Source organism: Pseudoliparis swirei, chromosome 17 (assembly GCF_029220125.1).
Source record: "Pseudoliparis swirei isolate HS2019 ecotype Mariana Trench chromosome 17, NWPU_hadal_v1, whole genome shotgun sequence".
NCBI classification, from domain to species: domain Eukaryota; kingdom Metazoa; phylum Chordata; class Actinopteri; order Perciformes; family Liparidae; genus Pseudoliparis; species Pseudoliparis swirei.
Window position 1 is genome coordinate 3,937,875 of NC_079404.1, and position 22,750 is coordinate 3,960,624.

The window sequence follows — 22,750 nt, forward strand, 5'->3', positions numbered from 1 at the left end:
GGGCCAGATCAGGTGTCTCACTGGTCACGGCATGAGCTCGTCGTGACGTGAGCTCAGTGCAGAACCTTCTGGTTGATGACTTTGATACCTTCCTTGTTGATGTTGCACCTAGCTGCCAGACCCTAACCCAGCATGGGCCCTGGGAAAGTAGCAGAGCACCGTTTCCAACCCATTCTCACTCCCAACTGGTCAATGCTTGATGTTTAGCTCTACTCTTCAAATTATGACTTTGAGGTTCAGCGTTTTGTTGAGTCTAGCGTCAGTTTCCACTCGTTACATGTACAGTTTATTTCCAATAAACTTCTGACTTACAGGCAGATAGGTTAAGGCAACAGAACCCCTTGGTTAGGTTCTGGAAAAGTGCTCAGTGGAGTTGACTGACCAACGACTCAGGTAATTTTTGAGTTACGTGACAAGTCTCGTTTTTTTGTTTTAGTTTAGTATGAAACAAAAACCACATGGCTTGTGGTTGTTACTTGAATTTCCATGTTCACAGAAAACATGCAGTTTCTGCTCATTACATGCATCTAATCTCTTCTAAAACTTACATTGTAGGTTTACTTAGTTTAAACTTTACGTACGCAAACTACGTGGTTAGGCTCGGAAAAGATTGTGGTTTGCGTTAAACAAATTTTTTTTTTAGCGTAAACTAAGTACCATTACATAACTAGATAACTTCACATCATTTAAGTAGATAGGTAACAAAACTAATGTACACATTGACTTGGAGCAGTGGTTCTGGTGTTGTTTGACCCACTAAACCTCCCCTTTCTCCCCCTTTACACTATGTCAGTGGCTCTGAGGGTCTCACAATGACGTGGTAGCTAAACGCCAAGTGCCTCTCAAACTGACACTGAAAGGTCATCAAAGTCATCACAGCAGCAACTGAGAAGAGGTCAAAGTTATGGACCAGGAGTCAGTGGACAGCCGCAGAAAGATCAAGGAAGATATCCACAGATGAGGCCAAAGTCCATCTTTGAAGAGAGGCAGGGGGTCACGATGCGACATGTCAAGTTACCGAAAGGTGGTATTTAGGTCACCGGAGCACTGACAAAGGCAAATGAGGCAAATGGAGTTGAAAGGTTCTTTCATTCTTTTTAGAGGCTGCTTTTGATAAGAGAAATGTGTGACACTGATGTAGATCTTTCTCATAGAATGATCTAGATCTCTTGGAACACTTGCCGTCAAATGGACTCCAGCTTGTATAAGTTTAGCTTTACGTGCGAATCATAATAATTGAAATGAATGAATGTCATCTTGACATTGATTCTTCCTGCAGCTACTTTGCTAGAACGCCAGAACCCTGGGGATTTGGTTCAAACCAAAGCCAATACTGAACTAAATCAAATACAGAACAGTTAAAAGGAGCTCAGGATATGAAGAGAATAAATACACCTCCGCGGGTGAAATCAATTTGTCTGGCAGCTACACGTCCAGAATCTGCTCCACCTTTGTCTCCTGCTCAAAATAATTTCCGCTATTCACTGTTTGGAGCTCATAAGTTTCTTACAGTCAATAATTTTTAGTGAAGACACTTCATATGTATTATACAGGGTGACAAGTGCATGAAATTGAATGCATTACGCTCGAGTGAATGATTTATTTGCACATGTGTTCCGACTTAGAGAGGTTCCTAACACAAGGAGTTGGCCTTCCTTCAGTCACTCAGCAATCACGGTGTTATTGTAGGAGAACACACATGTACAGTAGCCCAGGACCAGAGCGCTCTGCCAAGCTTCTATTCTAAGATATTGGACAACACATCTGTCCATATTCGATCCATATATTCCTCTTCAGAATGTGTCCAGATGTGATTTATGTCTTTCGACATGTTGGGATTTACTTTGGGGTTATTGGTAGAGTCCTGCCACCGATGTGCTGTTCTTCACAATTTGACCACATGAAAGGAAATTCTAAAAGGAAAAACTAAACTGCCATAATTCTATTATCATGATGGAAACCTCATTTCATCAGATGGTCAATACTGATTGGCTGATATTTGATTGATGAGGGGGTGGGGGCGCAATATGAACTGTGTACGGTTTCTTAGTCCATCTTGGAATTTTCAAAGTAAGCCACAGGGCTTTTTGTGTATGTGTGAAGCACCTCGGACCTTAACTGTACGGTATTTACCATAACCACAATCCTTCGCTAACATAGTTTTAATGCATTGTATAAAGATATGAACCAGGGATCCAGGAGGATCATTAATATCAACGTTCACCGACCGGTAATAGGGTCGATTTTGCATGAGCAAAATTTGTCTCTGAATCTGATATATATTTACAGTCGATGTTTTTGTTTGTTTAGTACTTCTTCTAAAATCTTTTTAAAATGAAAAGTCAGATTATTCTCTCTGGGAGTACTTAGCTTGAAAGAAAAAAGCATCAGTTACAAACTGGGGGTTTGAAGTTTTAAAGGGTCGGACAATGAGATGCCACCAAGTTGCATTTTGGGAAATGTAAAATCTTGCTTTTGTTTTTTTTGCTGCAACACAACTTTTGCCTGTGTTGCCTCGAAATGTTGTCACTGAAGATCAATCAATAATGAATCTTCATTTGAAAGATGAATATCTGGAGGACTTTATGAAGATACGAGGATGGACGACAGGGTTTGACGCTGTATAAGAGGATTGTTAAATTTGATAACAACTTATTTATTGAATCTACTTTGCATGTTCTCATCTTTCTTTTCTTTTCGTGCCATTTGCTTCGTCCACTTAAAACCTCAATATATAGTTTTAACTACCGTCATAAAAAAAAAAAAAAAAACCTGAGGTGAAACAAGCTCTAAATTTAACATGATGATTTGCGATTTGCTTGAAACTAGAACACTACTACTGTCACGCATCGTGACAGAAAAAGCTTTGAATATGCCTAAACATTCAGAAGCAGTAGCAGCATAAAGTTGGTTAATTTCAGCATGGCGGCGGAGGAGGGTCGGGGAGGTTTTTGGTCGACGGATGATGGCGGTTGGCATCCACAGGGCGAGCAGAGAGCAAGGGGGAGGGGGGGGAGGGGAGGTAGGGGCAGAGAGAATTGTACCTTGAGGCGTTTTAGGATTAGAGGGCTTATTGAGGGCATGTTGCGTACGGTGATGGGCAACATCTGCCGGGGTGGGGGGGAGGGGAGAGTCACAAAACACAGGTGGCCCAGCGGTGCAAAAAGGGGCACAGGCCAAAGGTCACCAGGAGGCCAGAGAGGAAACAGGGTAGAACCAGGAGGAAAGATGGGGGAAGGGAGAGATATGTAGGAAAAAGAGAAATAAAACATCAGAGCAAGGACATGGGAGGGCAAAAGGAGAGGAAGAAACAAGGCAAACAAAGGCACCGGCACAGCAAACTATGGGCGTGGAGTGGCAAAGGGGATGGTTGATGTACCGTCATTGGTTCTTTTGTTTGAAAAAACGAAAGAAATTGAAGGCGTTGAAATTCTCAAAATGAGTGTCAGGTGAAGCAGGATTGATGTGCATCAATGTCCCCTTTAGCAGTGAGCCAGGCCCCTAGATTGCAGCGCAGCAGAGGTGGGCGCCAGTCTTGCCACAAAGAGAGTACAGCAGTAACGTTACGTTGCACATCCGGACTTACTGTGGCCAACTGTCCAACACGCGACTGTACAATACGCCGCTTCTGTTGGGACGACCAGCAAGGATCAGATACAGTTTCGGACAGGACGCTTCAGGTACGTTATCCCCCACTGACACCAGAGTAGAACCAGCTGCAAGCAACTTGCCTACTTTTTACATAACGTACATTTTTCCACAATTTGTATCACGCAGCAACCTTTAAAGCAAAAGATACCTTCACCCGATACCTGAAACCCCAAAAGAAGTATTCATTATTACTACATTCTTGGAACATACTTCTTTTCATTGTACACCAGTTGAAAAGCCCCAAATAGCAATAGTACTATTTATATGGAAATATATACAGAATGTTAAAAAGTAGATATAAGTAGGGGTATACATGTAGTAAGTAGGCAAGTGTGCTGCTTCGTCCCTCACCATTTCCAGCTGTCCACCGCCACACAACATTGGCGTAACTATTATGGAATATAATTTGAAATGCCCAAATTCTGTAACAATTCAAAGAGATGCTAAGTGCATATTACGTAACATTCGTCTTGTCTATTTTGTCTTTTTGTGTGTGGAGAGCAGAGGTTGGAGGGGGGGTGCCTCGGCTCTACAGGACACCGGCTCTCTTTGCGGCACGACTTTGTGACACCCTGCTTCGATTTATCCGTCTTGGGTGTTGGCACCCACAAACCTTCAACATCAGAGCCTGACTGGAGCGCAAGGCCGCCAGGGTTTTCAGAGGCAGGTCCTGCACAAAGAGGCCCTACACACACCAGAGAAGCCGTGGTTTCAGTCAGAGCTGGTCACGCTGGTCACGTCTCGTGATGGTTTCAGCTCAAGAAGCAACAATAGCTCCGCTGTGAGATCCCGTATCAGATGGATATCAATCTAACAATCTAACATGGCTGTGTCAAGGACAGAGCGGGAGTGAAGAAGTGGTTAGCCTTAGCTTGGCATACAGTCTGGAAGCAGCTAACCTGGATCTGCGCATAATGAGAACGACAAAATCTTGTTTGGTTTCGATTTCATCTGAACAGAACATTTAAATAGTAATTCATATTTAAGACGTATTTGACGTTGCAAAAAACCTGCATTATGGTCCATCAAGAAACTGTGGACAAGACACTACCCCCAGAACCACAACTGTCATTCTTACATTTGTTTTGGTCTGACTGAAATGACATACGATATTTGTAGCAGAGGAAGGCTAGCGGCTACCCACTGGTTCCAGTCTTTATGCTAAGCTAGGCTAAGCACACCCTGACTCCAGCTCCGTACTCACACGTATGTGAGATTGATCTCAATCCTCTGGCTCTGAGGAAGAACGGAAATAAGCATGTTTCCCAATATATTGAACCATTGCTAAAATACACATTAACACAAACACATATTATATAAAGACATATTTGCTGATACTGCTGGCTTTGTCCTCCGACTCGTTCTCCACTGAACAGTTTACCTCCACCTAACCCCCGAGCCCCACAAGGCATCATATGGGATTGAGGCATGGAGTGTGAGCAGACTCTTGGAGTGAACCTCCCATACAGACTTGCTGCAGGCGGCTCTGAGAAGTCGATGCAAAACAAAAATTCAAGAGGCGTACTGCAAGCTAAAGACTTCAAACCGCAAAATGATCTCTGGTTCCTTCTTCCTCTGTAGTGTATGTGGCCTAAAGCACTTCCTGTCCAGAGATGCCTATCACATGGTTGATTGTCGATAACAGCTCATAAAAAACATGTCATGTATCGTGCTGTTATTTTTTTAGATTGCTTTTTAAACAAGGTCGCGAATGTCATGACGAGAAAAAACCTTGATCCTTTTAGCAGGAGCAGTTTAATAACTGAAAGCTTGAATTACGCTGGAAATGGACTCTAGATGTGAAAAATCCCTCTTTACACAGGAGACTCTTATTCTTGGCACTCGACACACAGGCTCTTATCACGTAGTGCTCCAGCAGGCCGCCTGCTAATTGCCTTGTTTTCTCTCAACTAGTCGAGCCCCAGAGCCACAGAGCTCTCTGCATGTGCTATTCACTGCCTTCACTGTGTCTAGCTTCTGCAGAGACTTCCATTCCTACAGCTTCCCTTTTCTATCCCTGTCTGACATGAAGACACTCTACATACATGTGGAGCTTGTGAGAGATGAGCGCTTGTACGCTGTGGGAGGGACAATAGTACAGGTTGAGTATTCGTGAGAATATTTATACTGTAAACAAGGATAACAAAAAAAATGTTGCATGCTTTTTGTGTCAAAGAATGAGTTGAACAGAAACGCTTTCCTACCCGGTGTGAGTAGTCTCCGCCTACGCCCTGGAGAGAGCAGAAAAAAAGGTTCATCAAAAAGAAAACGCAGAGTATTTCAGAGGTTCATATCAGACAGTCTATGTTATTGACTTAGGGAAATGCATCTAAAAGGAGGTGTTTACAAGGCAAGGAGGGTTTCACAAAAAGCAGCTTTCATTTGAAAAATTATTGTAGGGCATGACGTGTTTCGCTGCTTGGCCCATAATACCGGGGACTCAAAGTCAGGATATCTCGACCTCTGCTGCTTCAGCTTTGAACTTTTTACGCAATTACTATTTTAACAGCTCCCAAACATAACTTTAAGAAAGTGCTCTGCTAATTAGCTGGATTGTGCCATTACAGAGAATAAACATCTGAACCTTTCTTTCCTCAAACTACTTCAAACCATGCCTCACCTTCTCCCCTTTGGGTCCAGGTTCCCCCTAGAACAGAAACAACACAAGGTGAAGGAGATAAGTGAGCGGTTCAGCATTTAGCAGGTTATTTTCTCAGGAAACAGATATATATATATACGACTTGAGGAACTTACGAGGACTCCTTTAATACCACGCTGGCCCTGAAAGACAACAGCAGCACAGTCGGTCTTCAGCCTTAGATTTACAGCGCCACAAAGATTTCATTTGACTGAACACAAATGGGTCCAATAAACATGATGGAACATGCCACGGTATCAATCACACTGATGAATTGGCTATTACAGGAGTCTATTCCAATTACTTGTTGTTGGTGAAGTCACTCAGTTTGACTTCCCAGCAGGCCCTGGGGTGTGCCCTGTGTAAGTAGCTGTCAGAGCCCAGCGACTGGTTGATTAATGAACTCGGGGAGAGGGCCCAGTCGGACACATCCACTTCACCCCATGCCGCTGACCCCACAGGCTCGGCAGCTCCAAAGGCACTTTGTGAAGGCAACAACATCTCTATACATCGAGCAGACCAGCCCTCAAAGCTCTTTTTAAATGCTCCCTGACATCCGTCAGGAAGGAGACTGAGTAACAGGAGCTCATTAGGGCCCCATTATTCAACATTAAACATTATTTCAACAGTACCCAACCCCACTTGGCCTCCTGGAAATTGTGACATTTGTACTGGCGTGTGGTTCAGTGGAGCCGTCCCCGTGCTTTAGAAAACAAAGGTGTGTGAGAAGCAGTTGGCTAGATAAAAGCGCCAGCCTCAGCTGGACGACATCGAAATGACCCACGTACACATGGCAACAGTTCCATTGAATTTATTTAGAAACTCACAAAGTTGCTTCAGAGGGCTTTACAATCTGTACACATACAGAGACCCTAACGCCTAACCCCAACACCTAACCCTAACACATAACACTAACACCTAACACTAACACCTAACCCTAACACCTAGCACCTAACCCCTAGTCCTAACCCTAACACCTAACCCCAACACCTAACCCTAACACCTAACCCCAACACCTAACCCCAACACCTAACCCCAACACCTAACCCCAACACCTAACCCTAACACCTAGCACCTAACCCTAACACCTAACACTAACACCTAACACTAACACCTAACCCCAACACCTAACCCTAACACCTAACCCTAACACCTAACCCCAACACCTAACCCTAACACCTAACCCTAACACCTAACCCCAACACCTAACCCTAACACCTAACCCTAACACCTAACCCTAACACCTAACCCCAACACCTAACCCCAACACCTAACCCTAACACCTAACACCTAACACGTAACACCTAACACGTAACACCTAGCACCTAACCCCTAGTCCTAACCCTAACACCTAGCACCTAACACCTAACCCTAACACCTAACCCTAACACCTAACCCTAACACCTAGCACCTAACCCTAGCACCTAGCCCTAACACTTAACGCTAACACCTAACCCTAACACGTAACACCTAACGCCTAACACCTAATACCTAAACCTAACCCCTACCCTACAGCAAAACTGTGTTGAAGCTGTAGGGTGATCCACATTTGGTAGGAAGAGAATTCATATTGGATGACTCCACAATATTGTCCAATATTTATATTTATTTCATGTTCAAATGTTTATTTGTCTCTTTCTTATTCTTGCAATAATTATGCCTGGCATCAACAGTGTGGTTAAAACACCGAAAGATTCAATGCTATGGCAAATTTGGTTACGTTCTGACACGTAAACGTGCTTTAAGATTGTGGTTACTTGTCATCATTGACCCATTCACACCCATTCATACACTGATGACAGGGGGCTACCATGCAAGGTGCCACCTGCCCATCAGGACGTATGCACATTCATAACCCATTCAAAACCCACAGGCACAGGAATCAAGAGATCTGGGAATAAAGAATGCTTCAGCCTTTAAATGTCCTGCAGCCTCAGTGAGTGTAAATCCCTTTGGACCCATTTCACTGGGTCAGAGTTTTACCTACCAGCCCTGATTGAAAGCCAGTGTGGCTTACAGCTCCCATCTGTCTCGGTCTTTCCCTACGGCATGCAACCCACTGTTAGCCCATCACCGTGTGGTATAAATCAGGCCAATCATTTCATATTTGCTTTGGCTTGTTGGTGTAAATTCCATACAACATGCTCAAAATGTTATGAGCTCAAATGACCGCAGGGAATGGAAGTATAGTGCAACTATGTTTATGACGGATTTAGGAATGCTTACCACGTCTCCCTTCGGCCCGTTGTGCCCCTGTGTGAACATTAAAGCAGTGAGTGCAGGTGGTATAATAAACTGCATCAATCGAATCAGATACTGACACTTCATTTCCTCGTACAAAGTTCCGACAAATATGTATAGCGTGTTTTTAACCGTGCCCGATAACACCAGTAATGTAGTAGAGATTGTATTACAATAATGAGCATAATCATTCTTAGTTTAATTACGCTCATTATCATTACTGAGTGCTTCTGGGTACTGACGAAACACTCAATTACTCGTTTGTTTCACTTTATGACAGAAACCTGGCCAAACTCACAGACTTGCCATCCAACCCAATTGGACCCTAGGAGAAGAGAAGAGAAGGGAATGTTTTAGTACTTATGGAGATCAGCAACAAGTGACACATTACTACTGCAGCACATGGCCTGTTACAAATCAGTGAGATGTAGGTTACGATAAACCCTTTTTCGGGAACACGTCTTAGTACTTTACCTGCCCATCTTGCTTGATTGTAAGGTAATAAAATAAACTTGAGTATGGTTGAGAACAGCTCACTACTGCTGCTGGTGGCCAGAAGCTATATTGCAGCAATGCTAGTGGTGAAAATAATATTACCATTCATAGACCTTCTGCCTTTGGGCAGTGGAGGAACATTTTCTGATCTTTCTTGGCTTGTTTAGTCTTTTATAGAATACATTTTTATTTTGTTTCTTTAAATGTGCTTGTATATATCTTTTCTAGTCTTCGGTCTACTCATTTAGAATTGTACTTTCTAATTTCTTCTAATCAAGCATGTAATAAAGAAGTGATATAGTAATAATATTGGCAGCTGATTCACCTTTTTTCAGGAATATATTAGGAAGATATTCAGAATGCCGATTTACAGATATCTAGGAACATACTGCTCTGTAGCATATCATCTAGCTCTTAATTCACAGTCTCCTATTACTATATATTCAAGAGTTATTCACAAATTGTTCATAAATTAGTGTCTTACTTTTTCCATCGACACTAATAATTATTTAGTAATTACGCTCTGCTGTCTTTAGTTTATTTAAGTAAAATCGAATTATCCAGCTTCTTCACCAATCAGGGAAGCATCATTTACAGAATCAACCATGACTTACGGGGAAGCCTGGAAATCCTCTTGTCCCAGGTTGTCCCTGAAGAGAAACAGAAAAAAACATTCAGTGTGTTTGTTGTCTTTCTGAAAATCCGGTTTAAAAAAGAACCAGATTTGAAAGCTGGAAACAAGTCAGTGGAAGAGGAACCAGTTCTCTCCCTCCGCAGCACGGAGGTATTAAAACTAACATTGATTTTGACACAAGGACTCTGGGGACACTTGCAGTGTGTGTGTGAGTGTGTCTTCTCTGCACAGGAGAAAATTGGATGTTGAAATGGAACACAAACGAGTAAAAGCCTTCTAATCTGATAACGTTGTAGGACTATAGGGAGATAAGGATAATGAGCTCAATGAGTGTATGTCCATAACAATTAGCCAGGATATCTCAGCGTAGCTCTTCAAACTAGACATGTAATATATCCCTGGGAAGGACGTGAAAACAAAGATGTAGAGAAAGAAAATTACAAGGTGGTGAACATGACTCATGACAGGTTGTTACTGGCAGCTTTAAATGGATTATATTCCATTTATACCTGATAAAATAATTTTACAAAAATATACATCTTAACTCAAGGTCCTATGTTCATTTCAAACTCATCATTGTCTTGTGAGCAAACTCACAAAACTACCTGTGGTTACTAGTTCTAAAAAAAAAGGTATAATTATATATTAATGTCAAATGAAAAGCTAAAAAAAAGTTATCCTCGATTAAAAAAAAATGTTTTGGAGAACGTTTTCCAAAATCAATAATGTACTTTCAAGCTAAATATGAATGCGAAACAAGAAGAGGCCATCCTAAAATAGCGTTCTCTGCCAGTGAAAAAGTAAGTTTGAGCACCTTTATGTCAGTTATTTTCTGATCAAGTATTAATGTTCATGCTCAACACTGGCAATAAGTTAATTCTTAATAAATAGTGCATCATAAAAGGATAAAATCTCTGCAAAACAGTGCTAATTTTCTTTTCTTGAGTTAAGTCACTTTCATGCTGTAATCTTAGATCTCTCATATGTTAATTTCTTGTTTAATGGTTTCCTGTATTTAGTTAGGAAGTCATAGAACAGGTGCTATTAAAGTATTGCATATATATACACATATATATATATATACACTACCGTTCAAAAGTTTGGGATCACCCAGACAATTTCGTGTCTTCCATGAAAAATCACACTTTTATTTATCAAATGAATATAAAATATAGTCAAGACATTGACAAGGTTAGAAATAATGATTAATATTTGAAATATTAATTTTGTTCTACAAACTTCAAGCTCAAAGGAAGGCCAGTTGTATAGCTTATATCACCAGCATAACTGTTTTCAGCTGTGCTAACATAATTGCACGGGTTTTCTAATCAGACATTAGTCTTCTAAGGCGATTAGCAAACACAATGTACCATTAGAACACTGGAGTGATCGTTGATGGAAATGGGCCTCTATACACCTCTGGAGATATTTAATTAGAAACCAGACACTTCCACCTAGAATCGTCATTTACCACATTAACAATGTATAGAGTGTATTTCTGATTAATTTAATGTTATCTTTATTGAAAAAACAGTGCTTTTCTTTGAAAAATAAAGTCATTTCTAAGTGATCCCAAACTTTTGAACGGTAGTGTATATCAATATAATGAGTGTTATGCAGCACATGGCCTCAAAGGGGAGAACATCTTTGCACTCATCAAACCCGATGAAAGGACTATGCAGAGAAGACGTTGAGGACTTGCCTCAGCTGTCAGTCACTCTCCTTTTCCTCACCTCTCTGTTGATTTACCCCGCTTGTCCATCTAAGGTCGAGACTGGAGTCTCTCATGTCAATCTCACCCGCTGTGCTAAACCAGCTTCTCAGTGTTTCTGACTGACTGGCCCTCTTAGTTTAGAGCTTTGCTCCTACTGCACATAGCTTCCTCCTGCACAGCCTGTTATTCATTAGAGGTGCATACAACCATCCAGCAGGAGTGGGCACACACAGGTTCATATTGTAAGAATCCCAAAATTAGAAGAACAGATGTGTGCTCCACTTAAACTGGCTAGACTTAAGCTATCTTAAAAAAAGAAAAGAAAAAAAGAGGCATATTATGGTACTCGAGGCCACATTGTCCACCTGTAAACTGAAAAGGAGACGGGAAACCGACACTGAAAGCATTTGGCCTCATAAGAAGATCATTTATTTCTTAGCAATAGGTGTCTGGATAGTGAACATTGAGCCCAGTTGGACCAGGATGGATTTTCACACTTTCCTCCCAAATAAAGGAGGCATGACTAAATGATCCAACATGTTGCCAAACGCTGCTGTTTCCCACACAGTCTGTAATTATTAAGCATTATTCTATCATGTGCGGTGCGTTCGTGTGATTGGCCGGAATCTCCAATTGACTAGTTTAACCTACGGAAGAGAAGGTCTGTTGTGAACCCTAATGTGAACCCTAATGTGATAAGCAGGGGACTCATAAAATGCTTGGTTTGTATCAAGATTAGTGGTTTATGAGGTGTAGAGAGAGGTGGAGGCACTTACCGGAGGTCCTCTTGGACCAATGATAGATAGACCTGGCTCGCCTGGTGCTCCCTAGTGACAGAGAGGAAGAAATATGAAGATATTATAAGAGAAATTCAGCGCATCCAAAAGTAAATAGTTTTTGCGGAGGCTAATCCTCCCACAAGCATCTGTCAAAACATGTGTCTAATCCCAACACACAAATATATACTTTATTGTGGAAATTCTTCTCTGCATTTGATCCATCCTTAGTTATTGAGGAGCAGTGGGCTGCATTGTCTTGCCCAAAGACACTTCGACATGCAAATTATGGGGAGAGCGGGGGATTGAACCGGCTACCTTGTGGTTGGGGGATGAACTCTCTCCCCATGAGCTACATCCGTCTCCTAATACCTGCTCTCACACAACCGTGATGGACATGCTTAACACTGTAAAGCTCTGGTCCATTAGAAGGTTCCTCAGTGAAGTTGAACCATGTGATCTTGGTGCTAGAGGCTTGGTGACTATTTGTTGGGTTAGTTTGCTACTTTAACTAGCTAACCAACTGCTAACAAGCTAGCCAGCTGGAAACTGGTTTGGCTACTAGTTTGGCTATTCTGTCACAATGACTAGAATGGAATATAAAGACTATTTTCGATTGACTTTACCTCAACTCGTCTAGCTGGCATTGCCCTTGCAAAGAAAATCAAGTTTTTCTCAAACGCTTGATAGAACAGGCCTCACATATTTAGATGGGCAATCACTTTCATCCCAGACGAACTGGTAGCAGGACGGTGCTTCTTAACTTGACAGAGTAACAAAGGTCAGCAGTGCTGCTGTATAAACAGTGGATTGCCTCTGGGATCTGGATTTGGGCCAAGATAGTTGATTTGCACTGAGAGAGCGGTGGCCAGATCACCCCTCTTGATCCCCCCCCACCATGCTCAATCCCACAAACCACTGAGGCCACACAGACCAACTGAGGTTTCCAGCACTTTCCTTGTTAGGGTTTCCTTCAGGAGGACAGAAGCTATCTCGGGGACATATCTGATGGTCATCCATCAAAGAAGAGGTGATACTAAATATTCGTGAACTTTAGGAGACCAACCATTTGTTTTCTCACACTTGGTTTAATGTCAAGACATATTGTATCACCCGGGGGCCAGAAGGCAAAAGTAATTGTGGAAAAAGAGGTTTCCTGTCATCTGAGGCAGTTTTTAGTTACTTCAATGGTTTTCTACAGCTTTAGTAGGTTAGACAAGTGAAGATCTACAGACACACTCAAGCACAGATTGAATAACCTTGATTGCATGAGGTCAAGGCTACGAGGCAAGGTTAGAATCACAACTAAAACCGGCACCCATTAATACACCCACATAAAGCCATGCATATGTTGAGGAACCCAACCACACAAAACGATGTAGATCTCATTTCCTTCTTAATGGAATTTTCTCAGGCTCATAAAAAGTAGAGCGTCCATCTGTTGTGGTTCTTTTGCAAAACCAATCCATCATGCGTTTCGTTCCCCCCCCCCCCCCCCTCCTGGTCTGGCTTACTTTGCCAGTCTCTTGCCCCCAAAAACCATCCCACTAAACCCAAAGAAGCCACTTGTTTGAAGAGCGCCGTTTTCTGGAAAAAACGTGTCTTCATTTATTCTCTCTAAATCTGCCTCACGCTTCGTTTTTTTACGGGGAAGATGCTTCCGTTGTAGTGAGATGATCTACGGCCAGGTCTGCTGTGAGTAATTCCTGTTCTCTACTCTAAGAGACTAATCCACATGGGGGAAAACCGGATCGCACGATTGCAATGAGTTCCCTGGCAGGAAACAAAAGTAAACCAATTGATTATTTTGGCCGTGGATCTGTAGAGTGATCCAAAAATCCACCATTACGCTGTCAGCTTGCCGGGTTATTATTTCTGTTCTCACACAAGTCAGGCTGAGGCTTGAGCAATATTAACAAAGTAGCTTGGCTAATTACCAGACTTCTCATTGTGATATGACAATCAAGATTGTGCTGAGAGTTTTCCTTTTCATTGAAAGCTAAATCACAAATCCTGTTCGATATGACGAGAACACATCGGTAAATCTGCTGTTTCCGGCTTTGATACAGGTGATAGATGCTTTAGCAAAGGGTCAAAGAGGAAGAGGCTTCAAATCCAACAGGCTCATGCATTTGGCAACATGTTGAGGTGAATTGGTAGATACCTTAATAAAGCAACAGTGCGAGATATTTAGTGGCAACTAGTGATTAGGTTGCGGATAGAAAGCAACAACATGACCATCCACTCACACATTCAGTTTTCTGAACACATTTTAGCCTCCTTCCTTTTAGCCTCCTTCCTTTTAGCCTTCTTCCTTTTCGCCTCCTTCCTGAACCTTCAGGTTATCTCTAAAGCTGAGCCAACTAAAGATTGAAGAAAGTGTACCATGCGTTGTCGGCTATCGTAGGAAGATGCCCTGGGGAGTTTTCCTGTAAACTAAGTTCCCGTTCAAATCCACTGCAGAGTGCATGTTATTCATCATCAAACATTTGCTAAGGCGATTTTTAAACCAGCGTTGTTTACACACATTTCCAAGCTAGCAGTCGTCTTCCCTGCTAGAACTGGGGGTAAAAACCGTTGGTATTGCATCATGCACATGCATCTATGTGCACACAAGAACCAAGCAAACAGGGACTCGCTCTGAGAAAACACAAGTCCGCAGGTTAAAGGTTCACATTGACTTGTCAGCAAGCTATGCGCGTGTAACCTGATGTAACTTCCACATCCGAGTTCATTTTTCCTTCAGGAACTCAACCTTCAGCAAACTGCAGCGGACATCGATACACTGCTTCTGCGGTGAGAGTTCACTTCATTGATGAGAATAAACGTGATCGTTTCGATGTTTTTATGTGCCTGTGCCGCTGACCATGACGGATTTACTGCATGTTTACTCTCTCTGCTGACACACTTATACAATTCATGAAGCCAAGTGGGAGATATCGAAGCCCACAGTAAAAATTTGTCTTACATGTAATTTCCACCTCGAGGCCAATATCAATCTTTTCTCTCCCAGCTGGCGGCTTATACAGGACTGTCTCAGAAAATTAGAATATTGTGATACAGTTCTTTATTTTCTGTAATGCAATTAAAAAAACAAAAATGTCATGCATTCTGGATTCATTACAAATCAACTGAAATATTGCAAGCCTTTTATTCTTTTAATATTGCTGATTATGGCTTACAGCTTAAGAAAACTCTAAAATCCTATCTCATAAAATTTGAATATTTCCTCAGACCAAGTAAAAAAAAAGATTTATAACAGCAAAACAAAATCAAACATTTGAAAATGTGTTTCCAGGTGTTTCGAGTTAATTAGACGATTCAAGTGATTTGTTTAATACCCTACTAGTATACTTTTTCATGATATTCTAATATTTAGAGATAGGATATTTGAGTTTTCTTAAACTGTAAGCCATAATCAGCAATATTAAAAGAATAAAAGGCTTGCAATATTTCAGTTGATTTGTAATGAATCCAGAATGCATGACATTTTTGTTTTTTTAATTGCATTACAGAAAATAAAGAACTTTATCACAATATTCTAATTTTCTGAGACAGTCCTGTATATCATGATATCGTCTGTAAGACAACGCACCAGAAACAACTTGTGTTTATCTCAGTGAACAACTCTGTTCATTCTAAGTTTTCTTTGAGAAGCCCCCCCAACTCTGCTGAGGCCTCTATAAAAATGTCTCCACTTTCTTTGGGGAGTCTTAAATTTGAACTTTCAGACGCTTATGTGACAAATCATAACGATTGTGTTTCATGGTGTAAAGAGTTCAGGTAATCCAACCAGGGTGGGAAACCATTCACAGAATGGGACACTCACGCTGTCTGAAAATACAGACCTGAGTCCCTGAGATAAATCTCATGCTACCCGTGCAGTGCACAGCTCTGCACTTGTAACCACCACCAAGTCACATGTTAGCCACGCCTCAAACGAGCAGCCTGAGAGTCTTCACGCTTAACACGCTGGTTTGACCAGAGAAGACCAACGTAAGGAAAGGACACCAACTCAAAGACAAAAACTTTAAAGGACAAAGTTTGTCAGGTAATCTTGCCGATGACACGTGGTCTCAAACTTACCTTTTTCCCTGTGTGTCCTTTTAAGCCCTGGGATCAGTCACAGCAGTCGCATGCAAAAAGGGTGTGAAGGGAGGAGACACAAAAGAGAGAGGAACCAGGGTTAGAGATATGAAGAGGGTTTTTGGGGCATGCAGCATATTTAGGGCTAGTGATGAGGAGGTGGTGAAAGAATATCTATGTGTGAGTTAAAGTGGAAGATAAAGGCCTCAGCGTGCTGGTCGGATCAGCTGTCTGATGTTCTCTACTGATGGACTAATTTATCTTTTCAGCATGCAAGATGTTAAAAAGAGGATTAAAGACTATTTGACTAATGAATGCACACGTCCTGGGCGTGAATTAGACTGCTTCTTCTTTATGTGATGTCATTTGCATTTATTTTTTTACTCTGAATTGTGTTTTTATGTGGAAACTGCCATCATGGCTAAGATATTTTTAATCTAAAAATAAAGGCGTTATATAACATCCACAAAAAAACATAGATGACTTTTAACCTTTTAAAACAGAACATTCTTTCAACGCTTATCGTGCATACTTCTAAAGAGACTGTCCAAATGTTGTCCACAAATACGTGATTTATTGAGTGTGGGTTAAACACGTCGCTTCAATTCCTTCGAGGCCTTTCCATTAGTGGCTTTTCGTTTAAAATAAGATAAACACCTGCAATGCTTAGCCAGGTGAGAGGCCTGTGAGCTATGAATACCACAGTGTCATATGAGTAAAACATATTCATAATACCCACATGTGACAGAGCTAAAACTTTTGAAATATGGCGTATCCAAAAGAAACTAATCAAATAAATTGAGCGGTTACCCTGTAAATTACAGGCCGTTAACGGTCCACAAATTGTTGGTTGTGGTCACACTACTGCACTGCAGCCTGGGTGGGCTGAGAGGGATATCAAGACCGAGCTGAAGAATTTATTATAGAGTCCACAACTGACAGCTGTAAGGCCCTCAAGACACATTTAGAGGTTTGTGTTACTCTGTGCATATGAGAATATGGCAGTATCACTATGTATTTAAACAAAAATATGATTGTAAGGCTGCGCATTAGCAGTTCACCCACTCTGTTAGGCGTGACACCCTTTCGGAGAGGTTCAGGCCACCGGGGATTTCAGGAGGGGCCCAGTAAATGGTAGTCTAAAATAAATATGTGATTATTGCATTTGTAATCAAAAAGCGATCACATAGAATACCTTAGATGTGTTAAATGTGTGTGGTTTGGTTATAAAGTTAGTTCAGAGATACACTTTTGAGGAACAGTACAGTCTGAGGGTAGCCCCCCCCCCCCTCCTCCTCCCCCCAAAACCTCTGAAAAACATCCAATCAAAATACATGTGACGGTGGTATTTTCATTCTAACGGTGGGCATCAAAGTAAGTATAGGAATAAAAAGGTGTCATCATATCGCGATCGCTTTCAGGGGACTGCTATTGTAGTGTTTTAAAACGATACCCGGCCCGAGGGTGGGTCGACCGTAGCTCTACTTGCATTCCATAGAGCTGATTATGTTGCTTATGTCATTATGAATACCACCATTAATAAAGTGCACTTGATCCACAAACCCAAGTCACTCACCATTCTCCCAGGAATCCCCATGTTTCCTTTGTCACCCTATTGTCCAACGCAAATTCAAAAGGAACAAAGGTCAATGAGAAGGTTAGACTGAATTTAACTCCTAAAGGGATACCTTGACATTTAGACTTTACTCATTACATAAATCTAACCTCATCTGATCAAATGGAATCTAATTGAAATCAAGATATTACCGATCTCGAACATCGGTAGAATTAACCTTTTTGGTGTTCCAAGTGGGAAAGAGATAGTCATATAAATAAGAATTTTGGGTTTGTGAAAGTTCCAATGCCATGGTATCCATTTAAGGGCTTGAATCATTTGTGATAAGAGGGCTCAGTAACACATGCCATGCCTGATGCTGAGACTACAACACAAGCATTCCATGATACTGTGAAGAGAAAAGAACGGTGTGCTGCATTCATGCCCAACCCAATGACCGGTTCCCTGAAGGCCCCGCTCCAATGCTTCATAAACAACCATAAGCACAATAATGACAAAAGCGGGCAGGTGTTTTTTGGGGCATTGTACGTTTCCGCAAACACAATACGTTAAAAAATAACGACAAATAACGTTTATTATTACGTCTCGTATCAGCCTTTTATATTGCTTTGCAGAAACACACAATGACACAAACCTTTCACACTCTGCATATGTATTTTTAAGAAATATTTGTTCAGGTTAATTATAAAATATCAGCTCTGAACAACTGAGGGCAGCAAACACAGAGACAGCAATGCAACAGAAAAGTGTGACAGCTTACAGCCAGTTTCTAGACATATGTTGACGTATTGCTTCATATTGACATAACCAATCAGTGTTGACGGGCAGTGTACATGGTTTTAATATTGTATGGTAAATTTATTTGCTATTATTTGATCAGAAACCTATTTTTAGTTAACACCTGAAAAGCCTGTTTAAAGCCAAGACCAATGATTGGGCCGTGAGGGCCAATCAGATGCTAGAATGGTTCATGTTGATTTCTGAGTGAAATATGAACGGTTCATTTTTTACCCAACACATTCTCACAAAAAACATACAGTTCCTGCTTATTATATAGAGTATCCTTTCAAAATAAAACCTCCAACGTAGGTTGAGGAAACGATTGTGGTTGTCATTAAAATAAATGTGTGTATTACGTAACTTGCGTTAGTGTAGAACTGGGGTTACGGAACTAAACTATAGTCAGTATTGACTTGGTTCTACGGTCGTGTGTTTCTCATCCGGCCTCCCTGAGTCTGGACACATACTGTCATGTATGTTCAGCTGTATTTTTCGTCCTGAAACATCAGATGCGTTGGTATCTCTGTCATTAGTACGTGGTCTATTCTTTAAGCCTTTAACTACTATCAGGCCTCATCTGGGCTCCTTGAAGTTCTGTCCAAGGTCTTGATTTAAATCAAGGCATCGGGGAGAATCCGCCCCCGCCAAAAATGGTTTTAATCCAGGGATTGGGGATTTTACGAAGCACCTCACGGGATTATTTGATGAGACCACAAAATACAATGTTCACCAAAGACGGTTTTACAGCCGAAAAGAGTCGACTGTGTGAACTGAACGAGGTTTTAAAGATATCTGCTGCACTGACGCTTCTTACCAGCAAAGGTAGGGTAGGCTGTTTTTACTGTGCCGACGAACACACACACACACACACACAGACCGCACCATCCTCGACTTGCCATCAGAAGAACAACGCCCACGAGACCATATTTGTGGTGATATAGTCTTACAGTGGATCAGATGAAGGCCGATATCCAACCCGGTCTCACGCCCAACACTTCAAATACCGACGCTCGGTCATTTCCCCTCAGCGTCTGATACCGGCGCAAGGAGACACCCTTTGGTGTCTGAGAGGGGCACCCGGCCTTCAACGGACTCCAATAGTGAACCCATCCACGCCATCATGAGACGCTCTGCAGCTGATGGTCCTCTCAGTCTGGGTGGTGGATGGGTGATACAACCACAGGACTTTCACTCAGTAATTTCCTTTTCCTTGCAGCCCTAACCTAACTTCCTGTCAAGATGGAAGATCGTTTTGAATAGACAGTACTCGAGAACTGACACTAGAGGGGAACCCAATGGGCCACTGAGCAAGCGTCGGTAAAGGAAGAGCCTCTCTCAATTATGAGAGGATGATTTATTAATTGAGTGAGTAGGAAGTAGAGGAATGCTGCACACTGTGCTTCGTGGGAGGTAACGCAATGTGTTTGTGATCCGTTATCGTCCTTTGCTTATGAAGAACTATCCTTGTTCATTCTGAAATAACCACAATCCAGGGAAACACTGCTCCCTCATTGTCAATTCTGACAGGCCTTCTTTCTGAAAACCACATCCTCCATCCAGCCCCTGACGTCGAGGTCAGAGCTGCTCGGGATTTAATTCCCCTCCGCTCGACGGATGTAATCAATCACACATCCGAGAAGGAATCTCTTTGACACCAACACGCTCGGCGAAAACCCAAACATGGGACGGGTCTTGGCTTTGCGACTGTTTTTAATGGACCTGTGTCACAAGTGAGTTGGTCAGAACCTAATGGGTGGGTAGGTAGGGGGGGGGTTGTAACTGGCTTTCCAGGACAAAGGTCAGATACTAGATGGCCACCTGTTGTCATGATGGGAACCATGTGTGGTTGTGACATATTGAGAGTGTTAGCTCAGCAGAAAGAGGAGGGGAGTGTTGGACTCCAAGGGGCAGAGGGATAAAACAGAAGCAGATTTATGTCAGAGAGATTTGGTGAAAGCATTACATTCAAGCTGGAGCAGAATTTGAATCGAAATAATCAAAAAAGGCCGCGACACAATCCAGCCAGCAGCTCATGGTGTTATATGAATGTATAGTGTTAAGGTTTTAAAGCTACAAGAATATATATACAGTATATCAGATTGTTTGACTATTTCCACTTCTCTCTTGAGGTTATCTGGACACATTAAAGTTCCATAACAAGCCTTTGATGGAGAGTTAGAGTTCAATGCAACGAGGTTTCTTGAGAAATACATAATTCTGCCTCGATTTTATGCCTACGTGAACATATTTATTGAAAAAGTATAGAAATATTATCAGCTATTTCCGTGCCAGTGAACAATCAATTAATAACTTTTGAACATTGACCATTAACCAAAAACTGTTATATTCTCCCGACTACCATATGTTTCAGTCTCTTGAGTCAGTTGTAACTTCTCCACCTAGTCCTAGTTTAGTTATTTGCTGATTTGATTTGGTAATCCAGTTTGAGGCCCTCTAATCCTGACTGACATTATATGCTATGTTAGTTTTGCTGCAGCCATTTTGTTGCGTTTAGTTCTCTTTCGATTCATAAAAAAATAACATTCATACCTTTTTAAACTGCAAACGTAATCCAAGAGAAAATACTTTTGAACATATTTGAGAGCACATCGGTCTCCTGGATGAAGGTCCTGGATGAAGGTCCATCCATCACTAATCCATGTGGGCGGATCGTCGATGTTTGACGAGTTTGGAGTGTAATCAGTTAGTTCTTTACATGGCATGTATGATCTGATGTGTTTTATGCATATTGTCCAAATAAATGGCATTCACAGATACACATGTGCTTATGTACATGTTGTAAGAGTCGATACAATTTCCATTCCTCTTTTGCTGTAACCGTTTTGTTTGTTGATTCTGAATTTCAAGTCTTTTTTTGCACTTTATGTGGTAATAAAAAATGTTTTCAGCGTTTTATTTATATTTGGATTTAGCAAATCAAATAAAGCTACACAGCTACGCTACAAGCTAAGAGTCCTTGAGTGCTGAAATTAAACTTAAGACATTAGACAGGCGCCAACCTGTTGCCTACTTAAAGACTACATGTAGCTATTTGTTACATGCATTTACTAAATAATACTACTACTAATTCTAATAAAAGCTAGGCTACCGGATAGGCTATGTATTTACATGACAAAGTAGTTATTTTAACCCAAACCATGAGGTTTTCTTTCCTAGATCAAGTAGTTAAAGTTGGAATTTAAACTTTCATTTCTAAAGTTTATTATAAGTTTGCAGTCTATCGTCTTTCAAAAGGCGCATCGCCTCAATGTAAGCAACGCAGAAAAATATGTTTTCCTCCAAAACAAATTAGTAGAATATAGATGGAATTGTTTAGGGGAGATATCTGCACAGTGAAAATGGTTATCATCTGGTAATAATCGCCGATATATTATATTTCACAAAATCTGTGATCAGTAAAACTCCAAACAAAGACAACAAAGTGCTCAGTAGCGAGCCGGTGAGAGATCAATGCTGCAGTGAAAAACTAACTACTCATGCAAAACACTGTACACAGAGTTCAAAAAACAGTTACCGGAAAGCCCGCTCGTCCAGGAGGACCCTGAGAAAGGGAATGAGAGAACATTGGTACAAAGAGGGAAAGAGTGAATTTACAGATGAAGTCCACAGAATGAAATATGTCTGCACGGACACCGGGCCAAATCAAAATGAATGGGAGAGATTTGAGGAAGTGCGTATCTCATATCAACAGACTTCATTACGGAGACAGAAGTGATGCAGTGACACGAACACACAGTTGCTTCATTTCACCACAAGGACGCATGCAAAGAGGGATTTTTTGGGAGAAAGCATGCGTGTTCACGAGTAAGTGCCCCTATTCAAACCTCCCAGCTGACCTCCCCTAAAGCGGATGTGACCACACGGCAGCATGGCGGCTGCCATCAGAAACAAATCCCAAAGGATGTACCACACAATGGCTTTCAGCTACGCTCAAGGAACCAGAAGGAGGACACGGACAGAAGTCAAGTGTGTTTTGTTTCACGTTGAAAGAGAGCGAGAGGAACACAAAGGCTTCTTCTGGCTCTCAAGAAGAGGATGGAACGGGAACGAAAAGGACGGAACGGTAATTGGTTGGAAGGCAAAACAGGAACTCTTGACTTTTTCCAAAGAGCTGCTGAGTGAATTAAAATGCTCTTGA

At 41.6% G+C, this 22,750-nt stretch overlaps 1 protein-coding gene across 1 annotated transcript in view; it reads right to left on the minus strand.

Annotated features, from left to right (window-relative positions):
* Positions 1 to 22,152, minus strand: part of col13a1 (collagen, type XIII, alpha 1) — a 61,958-nt gene extending 39,806 nt beyond the window's left edge. The window contains exons 1-11 of the mRNA XM_056434859.1: positions 22,127 to 22,152; positions 17,812 to 17,847; positions 16,236 to 16,262; positions 12,150 to 12,200; positions 9,640 to 9,675; positions 8,829 to 8,855; positions 8,516 to 8,542; positions 6,406 to 6,432; positions 6,272 to 6,298; positions 5,856 to 5,882; positions 4,265 to 4,336 (exon numbers count right to left, since the gene is read on the minus strand). Of these exons, the coding sequence (XP_056290834.1) occupies positions 4,265 to 4,336; positions 5,856 to 5,882; positions 6,272 to 6,298; positions 6,406 to 6,432; positions 8,516 to 8,542; positions 8,829 to 8,855; positions 9,640 to 9,675; positions 12,150 to 12,200; positions 16,236 to 16,262; positions 17,812 to 17,832 (342 nt within the window). The 5' untranslated portion in view covers positions 17,833 to 17,847; positions 22,127 to 22,152. The remainder of the gene's footprint in view (positions 1 to 4,264; positions 4,337 to 5,855; positions 5,883 to 6,271; positions 6,299 to 6,405; positions 6,433 to 8,515; positions 8,543 to 8,828; positions 8,856 to 9,639; positions 9,676 to 12,149; positions 12,201 to 16,235; positions 16,263 to 17,811; positions 17,848 to 22,126) is intronic.
* Between the last annotated feature and the right edge of the window lie 598 nt (positions 22,153 to 22,750).